The sequence below is a fragment of the Triticum urartu genome, chromosome 6 (assembly GCF_003073215.2).
Source record: "Triticum urartu cultivar G1812 chromosome 6, Tu2.1, whole genome shotgun sequence".
NCBI classification, from domain to species: domain Eukaryota; kingdom Viridiplantae; phylum Streptophyta; class Magnoliopsida; order Poales; family Poaceae; genus Triticum; species Triticum urartu.
In genome coordinates, this window is record NC_053027.1 from 127,447,716 (window position 1) to 127,467,453 (window position 19,738).

Below are 19,738 nucleotides of genomic sequence, written 5' to 3' on the forward strand. Positions count from 1 at the left end.
CATTAATGAAGATGACGTCACGACGATTTATCACGATCTAAGAAGATGACGTCACGGTGGTTTACCAAAGTATGAGAAGATGTGGAAGACGAAGTTTTTACTAAGGATTGACATGAAACTTGTTCAAATCAATCTGGGGCCTAATGTTGGGGATATTACTACTGGACGTAAACCGGCCAGTAGTAGCCGTATTAACTTTATGAAGAGTAGAAGCCCATGAAGATGTGGAGATGATGGCGCCTTACGAAGGCCCAAATCCCAGAAGAGAGTTAAGGCCTGTAGATGTAAACTGGCTTAATCATGTAACTTGCTTTGTAAGATAGGAAGTGTAGAGACCGAACCGGAAATGTTTCTGATTCGGCTTCAAGACTCTGTAAACCGACGGGCGCCACCCATGTATATAAGGGGACGACCCGGCAGCGGTTCAAGGGACAGCAACTCGAGAGCCAGAAAAAGAGGATTCGCTCCCTCGCCTTTGAAACCCAAGCAATACCAATCACAACTAGACATAGGCTTTTACCTTCATTGAAGGGGCTGAACTAGTATAAACTTCCCGTGCCCCTTTTTCCAGTTTAACCCCTTTAAGCTAACCCGTTGCGATGGCTCCACGACTAAGTCCTTTCACAAGGACATCTGTCGTGACAAACCCATGACAGATCTTCTAAAGGATGCCCGAGCTAGATGCTGGACACCACGCTCCAAACTTGTCCAGATTCCCGTCCAGATTCGACAGGGCTCCGGTATATCGGAGATCGGCGGAGATTGCTCCATCAGAACGCGACGAATTTACAGTGTTGTTGTAGACTCAATTCCGCACAATTCCACTGAAGGAATCATGAAAGCGATGATCGAGGAGGTGGTGGTAGCGGATACGAGTTCGCTATTCGGAAAAACAGCACGGTCGCCCAAGGGCAATGTTGACGTTGAGCCCCCGAGCTTCATGGATGATTACTCCATGATCATGATAGAGATCGGAGTTGATGTTGATGAAGGCCCTTGTCCGAACATGACGATTGGAGGCAGGGCACAGTCTTTGGTCAAGCCAAGGTGACCAGTCGAGCCGGTGACGAAGACGCCGACGTCGAAGTTGATCTGCAGGCGAGCCATTGATCTTTTTCCAATCACACAGCGGAACTCTCAATGAAAGCACCATTGTCGGTGTCAAAACCGACAGATCTCGGGGTAGGGGGTCCCGAGTTGTGGATTCTCGGATCAATGGTAACAGGAACGGAGGAGATGATGTTTTACCCAAGTTCTGGCCCTCTTGATGGAGGTAAAACCCTACGTCCTGCTCTTGTTTATATTGATGGAGTATCAAGTACAGAGTCGATCTACCTCGAGATCATATGTTGTGGTCTAAACCCTAGGGGTATGATGATTGATTTCATAATGATCTAGCCTGGCCCTGGCTTATATAATGTACCAGAGGCCTAGGAAAACAAGAGTCCTAGTCGAATACGTTGGTGGAGAGGAGCCCTTGTCTTGATCATCAAGTCTTGTGGAATATTCCTTGAATGCAGCATGGGCTTCCCAAAGTGGCCCATGAGTAAACTGTCATGGGGTCCTCGGCCCGATCCAGCTGGTCGGGAGACGACGTGGTGAGTACCCCCTATTCCAGGACACCGTCAGCGGCGCCCCCCTCTTTCCTTCTCTCCCTCTTCCCCTTCCTTCTTCTCCTACTCCAACTAGGGGAGGGGGGAAACCTACTCCTACTAGGAGTAGGAATCCCCCTTGGGGCGCGCCATAGAGAGGGCCAGCCCTTCCCTCCTCCGCTCCTTTATATACGGGGGAGGGGGGCACCCCATAGACACACAAGTTGATCTTTAGCCGTGTGCGGTGCCCCCCTCCACAGTTTTCCACCTCGGTCATATTTTCATAGTGCTTAGGCGAAGCCCTGCGTCGGTAACTTTATCATCATCATTAACACGCCGTCGTGCTGACGCAACTCACCCTCGGCCTCAACTGGATCAAAAGTACGAGGGACGTCACTGAGCTGAACGTGTGCAGATCGTGGAGGTGCCGTGCGTTCGGTACTTGATCGGTTGGATCGCGAAGACGTTCGACTACATTAACTGCGTTACTTAACGCTTCCACTTTCGGTCTACGAGGGTACGTAGACATACTCTCCCCCTCTCGTTGTTGTGCATCTCCTAGATAGATCTTGCGTGATCGTAGGAATTTTTTTGAAATATTGCGTTCCCCAACAACACGGGCGCTACACCTCCAAAATCCATGGCAAACTTTAGTGACATGGTGTCTCCTCGACGACGAGGAAGCGGGCGGTGATGATAGCTATGAGGCCGATAGGGGCTTTGAATCAGGGGGGGAGTAGATGTCAACTTCTACCGTGCTTTTTCTCCTGACAAACTTCACGCTATGTGTGTAGTTAGTTTCTTACCACCTTAGAGATGGCATTTTCATTTTCAGTAGCTCTATGTCATGATTCCATCAAATGAGGTTATCGGCATGTATGTGCCAAATTGTTTTCTTTTTTTGTTTTGCTTCATCTACATGATTTTTTTGTGATCTCCTGTAATATCATGATCATGGAAATTTTGTATGTGCATAGGTGGAAGTTTTTTTTGGGAAAAACATGGCATTTTTATGTGTACATGATTTGTGGGTTCAACCTACGTCCATGATGTCGACATTAGTTTAGTTAATGTTTTGACATGCCAACTTAGATTTTTTTACCATCACAACCTTAGTTGTGTTGCCATGGCAAACTTAACATGTGTATTTGATACCATGGAAACTAATATATACACTTGTCATGGCAATTTAACATATTTTCTATCATGGCAAATTGAGATGTGTTTCCAACGCAAGTTTGGAGTTTTCTCACACGCCATTCAACACTTGCCATGGAAAATTTTAAGATATGTCTTCATCGCAAGTTTAAATGTTTTTTATAGTATTTTTGACATGAAACTAAAATGTACTTTCGCCCTGGCAATTAAGATGTGCTTTTGCCATGGCAAATTAAGTTATGTTTCCCCGCAAGTTATGAGTTCATCACACATCATTTAACAGTTGCCATGGCAAGTTCAAATGTTTTCCTCACACGCCAATTTAAAAAACCATGATTTTTTTTGCCCATGACGAATTTCATTTTCTAACCATGACAGATTTATTTTCATGACCATGGCATTTTTATTGTTTGAACCATGGCAACATTTTTTATTAACCATAACAACTTTATTATTTGCACCATGGCATATTTCTTTTTCAACCATGGAAATTATTTCTTTTTCTTTCAACCATGGCTAGTTTTTTATTTAAACCATGGCAAAATAATATTATGGACCATGGAAAACTATTTCTATGACCATGGATTTTTTTATTGTTTGAGCCATGGTAAATTCATACTTCATAAGGTGGCAAAAAAAATGAACCATGGCAACTTTATTGTTTGCAGCATGGTAGATTTTTTTTCAACCATGGCAATTGTTTTCTATTTGTTTGGACCATGGCTACCTTTTATTTTTTAGACCATGCCAAAGTTATATTATGTACCATGGCAAATTTATTTCTATGGCCATGGAATTTTTATTATTTGAACCATGGCAAATTCATACTTCATAACATGGCACAAAAAAGTATGAACCATGGCAAGTTTATTATTTGCACCATGGCTATTTTCTTTTTCAACCATGGCAAAATTATACCGTGGACCATGCCATTTTTTATTATTTTCAAACATGGGAAACTGTTTTGTGTTTTACATCGTCATGTCTACACCACCATGGAAACTTTTATCGCGCATATCGTTCCCAAATTCTGTTCTTGTTGTAACTTTTTAAAAAATACAACAAATTTGTTGAATAGAGCATGCTAAAAAAATTGTGCACCATGGGAAGTTTTGGTAAAAAAATCATGTGATCATTAGATGCAGTATGGTTATTTGCCATGCTTCTAGAGAACATGTTTTCCTTAATTTTTGTGCCATGTGAGTGATTTTACAACATACAATTAATCATGTTTTCATGGCAATTATAGTTTTTCAATATTGGCAGTTATTATTTTTTGTTTTCATAACATTTTTAATTTGTTGGATCATTTTTATCATTGAAAAAATATATTAAAACCTTGTTGGCATATTTTTTTGTCGTGTAGGTTTTTTTTTTATTTTGTAGTTGAGCAGTGACATTTCTGTAGGGATTTGTTTCCTTTTTATAGTATCATATGGTGTCGGCGCGTTTCGTTCTGACGTCCAAATTCTCTTCAAGAATGTGATGGCTTATCAGACCCCATTCGAGGGTAAGTACATACTTAACCGTATGTATTGATGATTCCTTTACCTAACTAGTATTAAGTTTGTAAAAACATGTGTTTTATCAGTAGAGATGATGGATCTCTCGATCGTTCCATTTACCGGCCACCCATCGCGCCGTACCCTGTACTACTGTACGCGCCCCCATACGTCTCGCTCGTACACGTGGCAGCCGTCCCTCAGCGTCCTGCCCGTGGGCCCACGGCCCGAGTCACCCACAATTATTCAGCGTACCGCTCCCGCTTGATTTTGTTTTCCGGCCTCCGCTTTATAAGCACGGGAATCCCCCAGCCCCAGGCACGCACCGCACGGAGAGGAGGCACGCCTCGGCCAAATCATACTCAGCCAGGAGAGAAGAGTCCCCCGCCCGCCCCCTTTCTCCTCCCCCGAGCTCCCGCTCCCGAGGAGCTCCTCTGCCATGGCGCCCCCTCTCTCCTCCTGGCCATGGGCGAGCCTGGGCATATACAAGGCACGCGCCGAGCACCTCCTTGCTCACCCTTATCACCGTGCCAATGTTTTCCTCGTTGACTGACATCTTCGTTGTGCTGCAACTGCATGATTGACGGACGGACGCGCGCGCAGTACTTCCTGCTGGGCCCGCTGGTGTGGAAGGTGGCGCAGGAGTGGGCGGAGCAGGGCGGCGCGCCGCTGGGCTCGCCGTGGCTGCACCTGCTGGCGCTCTTCTCCGCCCGCGGGCTGACCTACCAGTTCTGGTTCTCCTACAGCAACATGCTCTTCCTCACCCGCCGCCGCCGCGTCGTCCCCGACGGCGTCGACTTCCGCCAGGTCGACCACGAGTGGGACTGGTAACCACACTCCTCTCCCCCTCCCCCTCCTCCTCCTCCTCGAGCTCGCTCGCTCGATCCGCACGCGGCCTGCATGCCGGTAGGTAACTCGGTAACAAGCTCCGGTAGTTCGCTGCCTCGCTCGCCGGGTTTTCCTGAGGTCGCTGCCTCAACGCGAACCGCGTGGGCCTGGGTAAGAAGCTACTACAGTACAGGAGTATTTATTTAAGTGCAGCACGACAGTTAGTTTATGGCGCCATTGAATGCAACTCCCCCGCAAAAAAAAAAGAATGCAACTCCGACCTATAAACCGAGCAGTTCTGCGTCAAGCCGTCCGGAATGTTCCTTGCGTCCGGAGTCTAGACTCCGCCGAGCCAAAGAGATGTTGGACACGTCGGGCGCTCCGGCAATCGCCATGGCACTCTCCAACCGCCATGACGTTTCCCAAGCCCCCTTTTCCCGGTCAATATGTCACGCCGCCGAAACATGTTCATTGTTTGAACATTACTAGTCAATATGTACGTGCAATCTATTTAATTTAGAAATACATTAATTATATGCGGATATTAAGTAGGATATTTTTTGCGTGTTATTATGTGATTAACACAAGCGCTCATATACACGCGCATACACTCATTCCTATGAACGCACACACGCACACCCTACCCCACTGAAAGCGCATCGCCGAAAATCCTGAAATAAATTCAGGAATAATGCGAGCATCAGGATTTAAACCTTGGTGGGTTGGGGATACCACTGTTCACCTAACCAACTCAACCACAAGTTGATTCTCGTCGGCACACACATTTCTGATAAGATGACCCGGCAGCAGCTAGTAAAAGCCGGACTTTCAAAAAAAAAAGCTAGTAAAAGCCGGTAAAATGGTGTATAGTTTATCTCGGTAGTATTAATACTTTCCTGAGATATGAAATGATTTTTTTTCTTGCTGTGTTGGACCCACCCGCAGGGATAACTTCCTGGTGTTGCAAACGCTGATTGGTGCGGCGCTGGTCAACGGCCCGCTGCCCCTCCTCCCGGGACTGAAGGATCTCCGCGTGTGGGACCCGCGCGGGCTGGGCATCGCGCTGCTGCTGCATGTGGGCTTCTCAGAGCCCGTGTTCTACTGGGCCCACCGGGCCCTGCACGGGGCCCCGCTCTTCGGCCGGTACCACGCCGGCCACCACTCCACGCCGGTGACCCAACCACTGACAGGTACGTATGTAACGTACGCGGTAGTACGCGGCAGCGAAGCATGGTTGCAGGATCGCGGCCGCAGAGCCGGGCCGGGCAGAGCTCCGGCCAACCCAGCCCAACCAAACAGCCCCAGTGGCAAAAAAAGAAGCGACAAAGCATGTGTGCCCGGGCTGCATGCAAGCCCCGTCTTTTTTCTCTGATTCGTGACATGCGCCAGACACCAGTGCCAACCGCATTGTGCCACGATATTCTCCGTCGTAGGAGTATACGTTTTTACCATGCACGCAGCCTTGCGGCGTCAATAGTTACCGTGCATGGTAACAATGCAGCATCAATCAAGTATTTCCATATGTGACCAAGTTTTATTGGTCTTGTTTGGTGGCAGCTGGATTCGGCACGCCGTTGGAGGCCCTGCTGCTGACGCTGACGATGGGGGTCCCGCTGGCAGGGGCCTTCCTGATGGGGGCTGGGTCCCTGGGCCTGGTCTACGTGCACCTCCTCACCTTCGACTATCTTCGGAGCATGGGGTACAGCAACGTGGAGGTCATCTCCCACAGGGTCTTCGAGGCCGTTCCCCCGCTCCGATACCTCATCTACACCCCGACGTGAGTCGAAAACCTTTTCTTGTTTACAGTACAATAAGCACACAATCATTTGACAGTAATTTCCTCGCGTGTGGTAATTTCTTTTGCTCCCCGCTGCCGCCTGCACGTGACACACTCACACCAGCCATCCATTATCCGTTGCAGAGTACAGTAAAGCTGCTGCAATCACGTTGCAGAGCACAGTAACTAAGGTCGATTGCCGTTGTGCTAATGCAAACGTAATGCTTTTGCTGTATGCAGGTATCTGAGCCTGCACCACAGGGAGAAGGACTCCAACTTCTGCCTGTTCATGCCGCTCTTCGACCTCCTGGGCGGCACCCTAAACTCCAAGTCATGGGAGCTGCAGAAGGAGATCTACAAGGGTACGCGATTGCTAATCACCCGAGGGCCCCCTACACTCATCAATTTTATTCTCGCGCAGTAGCGATAGGAGTAGTACGTGTACGAACGAACTAGCTGGACTACTGGAGCATAGTAACATTAATGAGGCATGCATAATTGCATATGCATGCATGTGTTGCCCTCTTGCGTTGGTCCCGTTCAGCACTTCATTAACCAACTAATCAAGCAGTGGCCGGCCGGCAGGCGTGTGCTCTGTGAACTTCTTGTAGTGATTAACGGCCGGGCGTTCGTGTGTGGGCGTGCAGGGAAGAACGATGGGGTGCCGGAGTTCGTGTTCCTGGTGCACGTGGTGGACATCATGTCGTCGATGCACGTCCCGTTCGTGCTGCGCTCCATCTCGTCGGTGCCGTTCGAGAACCACCTCATCCTGCTGCCCTTCTGGCCCGTGGCCCTGGTCTACGGGATGCTCATGTGGTGCTGCTCCAAGACCTTCCTCGTCAGCTTCTACTACCTCCGCGGCCGGCTCCACCAGACCTGGAGCGTGCCCCGCCACGGCTTCCAGTACTTCATCCCGGCCGCCAAGGCCGGCATCAACCGCCAGATCGAGCTCGCCATCCTCCGCGCCGACCGGATGGGCGTCAAGGTCCTCAGCCTCGCCGCCCTCAACAAGGTATCCACCGCGTGCATGCACTGCGCCATCCGTCTCTCCATTAATGAGTGAAGCCACATCTTCTTTTCGTTAGGTGTTGGTTGCGAGTCTTGAGAACAGATAGAGGCTACGGTGCAACCACCCCCCGTGCCTCTTTGCTGCTGGCCTGTCCGTGTCTGGTTGGCCGGCGCCCCGCGGCGGTGGTGTGCGGCACAGTGCTCCGCCACTGCTGGTGCTAGGTAGGAGAGTGGTGGCACTCAATCAGACGGGAGATCGGTAGGCATGTGAGCGCATTGAAGAGCGGCAATGGCGAATGGCGGGCGGGCCTAGTCGTCGGCGACGACGCAAAGCGCGCGGCGCATGGGAGAAGTACTACTAGTACTGTGCAGTTGAGATCGGGATCGGGAGGTCGGCCATGGAGAGGCACATTACTGTGTCGTTGGCAGGAATAGCACCCCATGCGCGCGCTAGCTAGCAAAGGTGGCCAACTTGTCCTTGCCGTTCCCGCGCTTCCATGTGCCGGCGACAGCGCTGCGGCTGCGAGTGGGCCACGGAGCCATCTATCTATCCATCGGTGGCCGGCCCGGCCGATCTGGGGGCGTTTGCCGTGGAGCGCTGTGGCGCGGCTTCTTTATCCTGTCCTGGTGCGCTCACGTGGCCCAATCGCGGCGCGTGATTTCAGTGTCTGGTGCATGCATGCATGCCTGCCGTGGAGAAGCACTGTGCGTGGATCGGGGGGCACAGGGCTTGCAGAGAGCAGGCCAGGCCCGGCGAAGAGTGGAGTCGGCCTGCGCCGTCCGAGTGGTCGCGCGTGGGTTGGGTTGGGTTGGTTGCTGCCAAGATCTCTGCGTGGATTCGGCGGCCTGGTCCCGCGCGAGGCCTGGGCTGTGCCTGTCAGCCTGTGCCGTGCTGAACGAACGGAGGCCGGCAGATAAGTCGGTACAGTGTACCTCTGTATTGCTGTACCTGCACAATTCCAAGCTGTTCACAGTGACGGGTTTATACGACAACAGTCCTCCCACAACCATCCAGCTTCTGAACAATCTTTTTCTAAGAAGTACCTAATTTTTTTTAGAGTGTGGCTAGGTCTCGGTCAACTCAGGTCTCACTCAAATGATATAGTATAAGAAGAAAAATGAAAAAACTGAAGAAAGAAAAATGCAAGATCAAAGGAATATATCATCGACTATTGAACTGAAACATAACGAAGTCTCAGTCGGCTGAGACTTAGCAAAACTGATTTTTTTTCTTATCTTGAAAACTCTCAGTTAATTTATTTTTTCTGTAACAGAACGAGGCATTGAATGGAGGTGGCACACTGTTCGTGGACAAGCACCCTGACCTGAGGGTGAGGGTGGTGCACGGCAACACCCTCACGGCCGCCGTCATCCTGAACGAGATCCCCAGCAACACCAAGGAGGTGTTCCTCACCGGCGCCACGTCCAAGCTCGGCCGGGCCATCGCCCTCTACCTCTGCCGGAAGAAGATCAGAGTCATCGTACGTATCCGTCCCTGAATTCACAAAGATGGCTAACTGAGAGGGTCAACTAGTTGTGACAATTTCCTTTTTGCTTCAGATGCTGACCATGTCGTCGGAGAGGTTCTTGAAGATCCAGAGGGAGGCGCCGGCGGAGTTCCAGCAGTACCTGGTGCAGGTCACCAAGTACCAGGCCGCGCAGAACTGCAAGGTCTCACCGCCGTTCAACCATCCGATCCGATTGCTGATCAATCTGTAGTTCCACCCTTGTATGATGTGTTGACATGGTGGTAACGTTGGGTGTGCTTGCAGACGTGGCTCGTGGGCAAGTGGCTGTCGCCGAGGGAGCAGCGGTGGGCGCCGCCGGGGACGCACTTCCACCAGTTCGTCGTGCCGCCCATTATCGGCTTCCGCCGCGACTGCACCTACGGCAAGCTCGCCGCCATGAGGCTCCCCAAGGACGTGCAGGGCCTCGGCTCCTGCGAGGTGACGCACACAACCATGACCGGCTGATGATCCATGCCGTCCCGCGTGTACTGACAGCGATCGTGTGTTTGTTTCAGTACTCGATGGAGCGAGGGGTGGTGCACGCGTGCCACGCCGGCGGAGTGGTGCACTTCCTGGAGGGGTGGGAGCACCACGAGGTGGGCGCGCTCGATGTCGACCGGATCGACGTCGTGTGGAAGGCGGCGCTCAAGCACGGCCTGACGCCGGTGTGATGCGATCGCTCCTCGTCGACGCAGGTGAAGCGCAGGTGCATAATGCAGCTGGAACGAAGCAACTAAGATCGCTCCCTCCTCCATCCATATGTATTGTTGTACTCCATTCATATCAAATGTACCATTGATACCGGCTTGACAAGACAAGAGAATGGATTAATCGAACCACCCAAGGACACCACACTTGTTTTGATCCGTCATCTTTTTTCTATGACAAGAACCCCCAAAAAGGGACAATAGGGTTTATATCAGCATTTCGATGGGGAATGAACGGCGATCAATCAAGGCCGGAGAGGGGCGGGAAGATGCACCGTGAAATCTCGGTTTGCTCGGGCCAGCAAGTGGTCGTAGTCGCCGCCGTCCCACTCGTCCCGGTAGGTCTCCGGGCGTTCCACCATGACCCGCATCGCCGCGTCGAACATCTCCCTCCTCCACCCCTCGGGCCCGCCCCGCCGGCATTGCTCCGCGAGCCAGTCCTCGTTCTCGAACTGAATGCATGAACAGTGTCAACATAGAAATTTTGCCGCGCCGGGTTGATCGAGCGCTGGGAAAGCAATCTTATTTCGGACGAATTTCGCGCACCTCGCGGTCTCGCAGTCTGTGGGTGTATCTTCGGGGCCATCCGCGAGCGCCCACACGCGAGTAGAAGGCCGCCACGTCTCGCATCATCTCGTCCTTGGATGGGAGCTTGAATCGCCCCGACAGAACGCCCGCCACCCAGTGGCTCTGCAGCTCGAACAGTGGAAAAGGGACCACCTGGATGGACGTTCCGAACAGAGTGGAACTGAGATGCATTTTCAAGATCGCAATGTTTTATACTCCTATGTGCTCTTGGATGTGATTAACTCTACATACCAGGCGCTTTCACAAGATTCCAGTGAACAATTAAAAAAAATCAAAAGACTGAAGATACCACTAAAATTTAAGATTCTCATGTGGTACCTTCGCAGTAGACAAAGTCTTGACAAAGGACAACCTGGCTCGTCGCAATTGATAAAAAATCAAGAAGTGTAGTTTTTTGCTCGTGACGAGATAATTAAACAACTCTTCTTTCAATGCAAATTCGCGCACTCTACGTGGTCAGTGTTCCAAACTTGCGTCCAATTTGTATCCGTCAAAAAATGTTGTCAATATATATATATTCCTAGAGATATTGTGATCATTCTCCCATGCAGGCTATCTATCAATGTACGCACTGCCTTCGTACATAGTCTATGCTACGCTGAATGGAGTATCGGCTGCTATTCACAACAGTGTGTACGTGATTGGAGCAAGTGATCATTGAGGTTTTTACTCGACATAGGCGACGACATAGTTTTTGGATTGGACCTCCACCCTCCCCGACATAGGCATGTTTTTGGTCTCATACAAATGTACTTTGCCATTCAGGGTAGCCAAAGTCGAGATTCTCAGTCGGATCGGTTTTTCTAAGACAGAATAGAGTCGTAGTTCCGAATAGTGGAACCAAGGAGTCTAAATCAGAAATCTCAACAATTGGTAATTCCCATGAAATACTAGGTTAGACACATTGAATTTCTATTGAAAGTATATATTCATTGATTCAACTAAGATGAAAACCGCTATACTTGATGTTGTCCCTTGAAACCTTTTGGGCCTAGATGTTCACCTGGACAATAATTGTTTGATTGCATGAGAGTTTAAGAATCAATATGTCAACAAAGTTGGGTGAGGTAAATTTGGTTTGAGTAGATGAACAAGAAGAATTCTCTTATAACGGTAAGTGCTAGAGTGGAATGTGTGTTACACTAAAGGAATTCAAGGAGAAACCTCTAATGAGACATGATTACAAGATCTCAGATTCTCAATATAAATTGATTGAAACTCCTTTGCTCTAATGGCGCAAAGGCCATACAATGGTTTCAAGGGACAACATCTCCGCGCGGCAGCCGGCACGCTGGAATGCGTCACCATCTCCGCGCGGCAGCCGGCACGCTGCCTTCGCGGCGCCACCATCCGCATCATCGTCCATCTCCTGCGTGTTGAAGACTACACATCAGCTCCCCTTGACATGGAGACGCAGGACGGCCGCCAAATGCCATACTCGCCACCAACATCCGTGTTTCCTACATGCCAGCGCGGAACCATCGACGGCCATGTGCCCGTGTCCACTGACGACGTCGTCATCCCAGGGGAGTTCGACTCCCATGGCACCACGACGCGGGATGCACCCCGGGGCCGCGACATCGGCGATGGAGCCTGCCGCGAGCTGCGGCCGCGGCGGCATGATGACGAGGGCGAAAACGATGACGACAGGTCGAGTGCGCACGGCGACCGGCGTTCTGGGCGCAGGCATGACGCAGCCGTTCCGCGTCCCCGCTCGCGTTCCCCACGAAGGCGTGACGGGCAGTCGGGGGGGTCGGCGCGACAACGGCGGGAGGCGCCACGCTGCCGATCCCTCCCCCGCCGTGGGCTGCTTCCGGCAGATGGGGGTGGTGGCGCTGGCCGAGGCAAAGGTCCGACGAGTCTTCGGTGGCAAGGAGGCGGACGAGCGCCTGACTCTTCGCACTGTGATGCTCCACGAGGCGTCTGAACTGCGTCGACTAATCGCCCTGCCGGCCGCGTCTGCCACGACTCCAGCGGGGGCCGGCTCGGTGTCTTCACCGTCCCTGGAGGCTGGCACGCCCGTGCCTTCAACCGTGGGGATGGAAGCCTGGTCCGGCGGCGGCGCATGCATTGGCGTCGGCCATGCACTCGAGGCGCTCTACATCGACGACACTCCTCCGGGTTTTGGCGCCATGCCTCCCCTATCCAGCCTGAAGGCAACAAACCACGATGGTTCCCCTCCCCACTCTCCGATGGCCACGACCGACCCGTCACCAGACGCGACTCCCCTGTGCGCACGCCGGTGGCCATGCCACTGCCGACCTTGGCGCTGCTGGGGCCCTACAGCACGACGCCCACGGCAACTCTGACTCCGGCCTCCCCTGTCCACACGTCACTAGACGGCGGCGACGCAACGGCGCTCCAGAACAGCACCACGCCCGCACCCTGTGTGCTTCGCCGGTTCCTGGACTCCGTGGCAGCCCCCCCTGTGGCGCCCCTGCTTCCTGCCCCGGTGCCTAAACCGCCCAGGACCAAAGGAGCCAAAGGAGTCAACCTCTCCTCGCCACGGAGGAGGGGGAGGCTCGCGCAAAAGAAGACGCGTCAAGCCCTGCAAGGCAGTTCGTGTTGGGGAACGTAGCAGAAATTCAAAATTTTCTACGTGTCACCAAGATCTATCTATGGAGAGACTAGCAACGAGGGGAAGGAGAGTGCATCTACATACCCTTGTAGATCGCTATGCGGAAGCGTTCAAGTGAACGGGGTTGATGGAGTCGTACTCGTCGTGATTCAAATCACCGATGACCAAGTGCCGAACGCACGGCACCTCCGCGTTCAACACACGTACAGCCCGGTGACGTCTCCCACGCCTTGATCCAGCAAGGAGAGAGGGAGAGGTTGAGGAAGACTCCATCCAATAGCAGCACAACGGCATGGTGGTGGTGGAGGAGCGTGGCAATCCCGCAGGGCTTCGCCAAGCACCACAGAAGAGGAGGGAGAGAGAGAGATGCAGGGCTGCACCAACGAGAGATTTCATCGCGTGTTGTGTGCAGCCCAATGCCTCTATTTATATAGGGAAGGGGAGGGGCTGCGCCCCCTCTAGGGTTCCCACCCCTAGGGGGGGCGGCAGCCCTAGATGGGGACAAGGGTGGCGGCCAAGAGGGGAGAGGGGAGGGAGGCGCCACTAGATGGGCCCTAAGGCCCATCCCCTTTAGGGTTTGCCCCCTTCCCACTCTTCCATGCGCCTAGGGCCCTTGTGGGGGGGGGCGCACCAGCCCACCTGGGGCTGGTCCCTTCCCACACTTGGCCCATGCAGCCCTCCGGGGCTGGTGGCCCCACTTGGTGGACCCCCGGGACCCTCCCGGTGGTCCCGGTACATTACCGATAAACCCCGAAACTCTTCCGGTAACCAAAACAGGACTTCCCATATATAAATCTTTACCTCCGGACCATTCCGGAACTCCTCGTGACGTCCGGGATCTCATCTGAGACTCCGAACAACATTCGGTAACCACATACAAGCTTCCTTTATAACCCTAGCGTCATCGAACCTTAAGTGTGTAGACCCTACGGGTTCGGGAGACATGCAGACATGATCGAGACGTTCTCCGGTCAATAACCAACAGCGGGATCTGGATACCCATGTTGGCTCCCACATGTTCCACGATGATCTCATCGGATGAACCACGATGTCAAGGACTTAATCAATCCCGTATACAATTCCCTTTGTCTATCGGTACGATACTTGCCCGAGATTCGATCGTCGGTATCCAGATACCTTGTTCAATCTCGTTACCGGCAAGTCTCTTTACTCGTTTCGTAACACATCATCCCGTGATCAACTCCTTGATCACATTGTGCACATTATGATGATGTCCTACCGAGTGGGCCCAGAGATACCTCTCCGTTTACACGGAGTGACAAATCCCAGTCTCGATTCGTGCCAACCCAACAGACACTTTCGGAGATACCCGTAGTGTACCTTTATAGCCACCCAGTTACGTTGCGACGTTTGGTACACCCAAAGTATTCCTACGGTATCCGGGAGTTGCACAATCTCATGGTCTAAGGAAATGATACTTGACATTAGAAAAGCTTTAACATACGAACTACATGATCTTGTGCTAGGCTTAGGATTGGGTCTTGTCCATCACATCATTCTCCTAATGATGTGATCCCGTTATCAATGACATCCAATGTCCATGGTCAGGAAACCATAACCATCTATTGATCAACGAGCTAGTCAACTAGAGGCTTACTAGGGACATGGTGCTGTCTATGTATCCACACATGTATCTGAGTTTCCTATCAATACAATTATAGCATGGATAATAAACGATTATCATGAACAAGGAAATATAATAATAACTAATTTATTATTGCCTCTAGGGCATATTTCCAACAGTCTCCCACTTGCACTAGAGTCAATAATCTAGTTCACATCGCCATGTGATTAACACTCACAGGTCACATCGTCATGTGACTAACACCCAAAGAGTTCTGGGTTTGATCATGTTGCTTGTGAAAGAGGTTTTAGTCAACGGGTCTGAACCTTTCAGATCCATGTGCGCTTCACAAATCTCTATGTCATCTCCTAGATGCAGCTACCACGTTCTATTTGGAGCTATTCCAAATAACTGTTCTACTATACGAATCCAGTTTACTACTCAGAATAATCTGGATTAGTGTCAAAGTTTGCATCGGCGTAACCCTTTACGACGAACTCTTTTACCACCTCCATAATCGAGAAAATTGCTTAGTCCACTAGTTACTAAGGATAACTTTGATCGCTGTCTTGTGATCCATTCTTGGATCACTCTTGTACCCCTTGACTGACTCATGGCAAGGCACACTTCAGGTGCGGTACACAGCATAGCATACTGTAGAGCCTATGTCTTAAGCATAGGGGACGACCTTCGTCCTTTCTCTCTATTCTGCCGTGGTCGAGCTTTAAGTCTTAACTTCATACCTTACAACTCAGGCAAGAACTCCTTCTTTGACTGATCCATCTTGAACAACTTCAAGATCATGTCAAGGTATGTGCTCATTTGAAAGTACCATTAAGCGTTTTGATCTATCCTTATAGATCTTGATGCTCAATGCTCAAGTAGCTTAATCCAGGCTTTCCATTGAAAAACACTTTCCAAATAACCCTATATGCTTTCCAGAAATTCTACGTCATTTCTGATCAACAATATGTTAAAACATATACTCATCAGAAATTCTATAGTGCTCCCACTCACTTCTTTGGAAATACAAGTTTCTCATAAACTTTGTATACACCCAAAATCTTTGATCATCTCATCAAAGCATACATTCCAACTCCGAGATGCTTACTCCAGTCCTTAGAAGGATTGCTGGAGCTTTGCATACTTATTAGCATCTTTCTGGATTGTCAAAACCTTCCGGTTGTATCACATACAACCTTTCCTCAAGGAAATCATCGAGGAAACAATGTTTTGACATCCTATCTGCAAGATTTCATAAATAATGCAGTAATCGCTAATATAATTCCAACAGACCTTTAGCATCGCTACGAGTGAGAAAATCTCACCGTAGTCAACTCCTTGAACTTGTCGGAAAACATCTTAACGACAAGTCGAGCTTTCTTAATGGTGGCATTTACCATCATTGTCCGTCTTCCTTTTAAAATCCATATGTACCTAACAGCCTTACGACCATCAAGTAGTTCTTCCAAAGTCTACACTTTGTTTTCATATGTGGATCCTCTCTCGGATTATATGGTCTCGAGCCATTTATTAGAATCCGGGCCCACCATCGCTTCTCCATAGCTCGTAGGTTCATTGTTGTCTAGCAACATGACTTCCAAGACAGGGTTACGTACCACTCTAAAGTAGTACGCATCCTTGTCGTCCTACAAGGTTTGGGAGTGACTTGATCCGAAGTCTCATGATCAATATCATAAGCTTCCACTTCAATTGGTGTAGGTGCCACAGGGACAACTCTTTGTGCCCTGCTATACACTAGTTGAAGTGACGGTTCAATAACCTCATCAAGTCTCCACCATCCTCCCACTCAATTCTTTCGAGAGAAACTTTTCCTCGAGAAAGGACCCGATTCTAGAAACAAATCTTTATTGCTTTCGGATCTGAGACAGGAGGTATACCCAACTGTTTTTGGGTTGTCCTATGAAGATGTATTTATCCGCTTTGGGTTCGAGCTTATCGGCCTGAAACTTTTCCACATAAGCGTTGCAGCCCCAAACTTTTAAGAAATGACAGCTTAGGTTTCTCTAAACCATAGTTCATACGGTGTCATCTCATCGGAATTACTTGGTGCCCTATTTAAAGTGAATGTGGTTGTCTCTAATACTCAACCCATAAACTATTGTGGTAATTCGATAAGAGACATCATGGTATGCATCATATCCAAATAGGGTGCAGTTATGATGTTCGGACACACCATCACACTATGGTGTTCCAGGCTGTATTAGTTGTGAAACAATTTCCACAATGTCTTAATTTTGTGCCAAACTCGTAATTCAGATATTCATCTCTATGATCATATCATAGATATTTTATCCTCTTGTCACGACGATCTTTCAACTTCACCCTGAAATTACTTGAACCTTTCAATAATTCAGACTCGTGATTCATCAAGTAAATATTCTCAACATCTACTCAAATCATCTGTGAAGTAAGAACATAACGATATCCACTACATGCCTCAGCACTCATTGGACTGCACACGTCAAAATGTATTACTTCCAACAAGTTGCTTTCTAGTTCCATTTTACTGAAACCGAGGCTTTCAGTCATCTTGCCCATGTGGCATGATTTGCATGTCTCAAGTGATTCAAGATCAAGTGAGTTCAAACGGTCCATTTGCATGGAGTTTCTTCATGCATATACACCAATAGACATGGTTCGCATGTCTCAAACTTTTCAAAAATGAGTGAGCCCAAAGATCCATCAACATGGAGCTTCTTCATGCGTTTTATACCGATATGACTTACGTGGCAGTGCCACAAGTAGGTGGTACTATCATTACTATCTTTTGGCATGAACATGTGTATCACTACGATCGAGATTCAATGAACCATTCATTTTAGGTGTAAGACCATTGAAGGTATTATTCAAATAAACAGAGTAACCATTATTCTCCTTAAATGAATAACCGTATTGCGATAGACATAATCCAATCATGTCTATGCTCAACGCAAACACCAATCTCGATGGTAGAGGGAGCGTGCGATACTTGATCACATCAAGCTTGGAAACACTTCCAACACATATCGTCATCTCACCTTTAGCTAGTCTCCGTTTGTTCCGTAGCTTTTATTTCGAGTTACTAACACTTAGCAACCGAACCGGTATCTAATACCCTGGTGCTACTAGGAGTACTAGTAAAGTACACATCAACACAATGTATATCCAATATACTTCTATCGACCTTGCCAGCCTTCTCATCTACCAAGTATCTAGGGTAATTCTGCTCTAGTGGTTGTTCCCCTTATTACAGAAGCACTTAGTCTCGGGTTTGGGTTCAACCTTGGGTTTCTTCACTAGAGCAGCAGCTGAATTGCCGTGTCATGAAGTATCCCTTCTTGCCCTTGCCCTTCTTGAAACTAGTGGTTTCACTAACCATCAACAATTGATGCTCCTTCTTGATTTCTACTTTCGCGGTGTCAAACATCGCGAATATCTCAAGGATCATCATATATGTCCCTGATATATTATAGTTCATCACGAAGCTCTAGCAGCTTGGTGGTAATGACTTCGGAGAACCATCACTATCTCATCTGGAAGATTAACTCCCACTTGATTCAAGTGATTGTTGTACTCAGACAATCTGAGCACAAGCTCAACAATTGAGCTTTTCTCCCTTAGTATGTAGGCTAGAAGGAGGTCTTATACCTCTTGACGTGGGCACGAGCCTGAAATCTCAATTTCAGCCCTCGAAACATCTCATATGTTTTGCGACGTTTCAAAAACGTCTTCAGTGCCTCAACTCTAAACCGTTTAACCGAACTATCACGTAGTTATCAAAACGTGTATGTCAGATGTTCGCAACATCCACAGACAACGTTCGAGGTTCAGCACACTAAGCGGTGCATTAAGGACATAAGCCTTCTAAGAAGCAATGAGGACAATCCTCAGTTTACGGACCTAGTCCGCATAATTGCTACTATCAACTTTCAACTAATTTTTCTCTAGGAACATATCTAAACAGTAGAACTAAAGCGCGAGCTACGACATAATTTGCAAAATCCTTTTGACTATGTTCAGGATAATTAAGTTCATCTTATGAACTCCCACTCAGATAGATATCCCTCTAGTCATCTAAGTGATTACATGATCCGAGTCAACTAGGCCGTGTCCGATCATCACGTGAGACGGACTAGTCAACATCGGTGAACATCTTCATGTTGATCGTATCTTCTATACGACTCATGCTCGACCTTTCGTTCTACTGTGTTCCGAGGCCATGTCTGTACATGCTAGGCTCGTCAAGTTAACCCTAAGTGTTTTGCATGTGTTCCGAGGCCATGTCTGTACATGCTAGACTCGTCAACACCCGTTGTATTTGAACGTTAGAATCTAACACCCGATCATCACGTGGTGCTTCGAAACACGAACTGTCGCAACGGTGCACAGTTAAGGGAGAACACTTCTTGAAATTTTTGTAAGGGATCATCTTATTTACTACCGTCGTTCTAAGCAAATAAGATGTATAAACATGATAAACATCACATGCAATCAAATAGTGACATGATATGGCCATCATCACTTTGCTCCTTTTGATCTCCATCTTCGGGGCTCCATGATCATCATCGTCACCGGCATGACACCATGATCTCCATCATCATGATCTCCATCATCGTGTCTCCATGAAGTTGTCACGTCATCTATTACTTCTACTACTACAGCTAACGGTTAGCAATAAAGTAAAGTAATTACATGACGTTTATGTTGACACGCAGGTCATAAATAAATAAAGACAACTCCTATGGCTCCTGCCGGTTGTCATACTCATTGACATGCAAGTCGTGATTCCTATTACAAGAACATGATCAATCTCATACATCACATATATCATTCATCACATCCTTTGGCCATATCACATCACATAGCATACCCTGCAAAAACAAGTTAGACGTCCTCTAATTGTT

At 49.0% G+C, this 19,738-nt stretch overlaps 2 protein-coding genes across 3 annotated transcripts in view; one reads left to right on the forward strand and one right to left on the reverse strand.

Moving 5' to 3' along the window:
* Positions 1-4,574: 4,574 nt before the first annotated feature.
* On the forward strand, positions 4,575-10,239 carry LOC125517159 (very-long-chain aldehyde decarbonylase GL1-2-like). Its single transcript, XM_048682345.1, has 10 exons — positions 4,575-4,742; positions 4,856-5,079; positions 6,026-6,270; positions 6,638-6,857; positions 7,098-7,219; positions 7,505-7,869; positions 9,140-9,346; positions 9,426-9,536; positions 9,638-9,811; positions 9,889-10,239. The coding sequence occupies exons 1-10, from the start codon at positions 4,692-4,694 to the stop codon at positions 10,042-10,044; spliced, it is 1,875 nt and encodes a 624-aa protein (XP_048538302.1). The 5' UTR covers positions 4,575-4,691; the 3' UTR covers positions 10,045-10,239.
* Positions 10,240-10,279: 40 nt separating this feature from the next.
* The window catches only part of LOC125517160 (flavin-containing monooxygenase FMO GS-OX-like 4), a 33,566-nt gene continuing 24,107 nt past the window's right edge, over positions 10,280-19,738 (reverse strand). For both annotated transcript variants that reach the window (XM_048682346.1, XM_048682347.1), the window contains exons 5-6: positions 10,627-10,800; positions 10,280-10,532 (exon numbers count right to left, since the gene is read on the reverse strand). In XM_048682346.1, coding sequence (XP_048538303.1) covers positions 10,288-10,532; positions 10,627-10,800 — 419 coding nt within the window. In that variant the 3' untranslated portion in view covers positions 10,280-10,287. The remainder of the gene's footprint in view (positions 10,533-10,626; positions 10,801-19,738) is intronic.

Excerpts from the sequence above, each read along its gene's own strand:
- LOC125517159 (XM_048682345.1), top strand. The coding sequence starts at position 4,692 with ATGGCGCCCCCTCTCTCCTCCTGGCCATGGGCGAGCCTGGGCATATAC. Across the intron at positions 5,080-6,025 it reads GTCGACCACGAGTGGGACTG|GGATAACTTCCTGGTGTTGC; the intron begins GTAACCACACTC and ends ACCCACCCGCAG. Across the intron at positions 9,812-9,888 it reads AGGGCCTCGGCTCCTGCGAG|TACTCGATGGAGCGAGGGGT; the intron begins GTGACGCACACA and ends TGTTTGTTTCAG.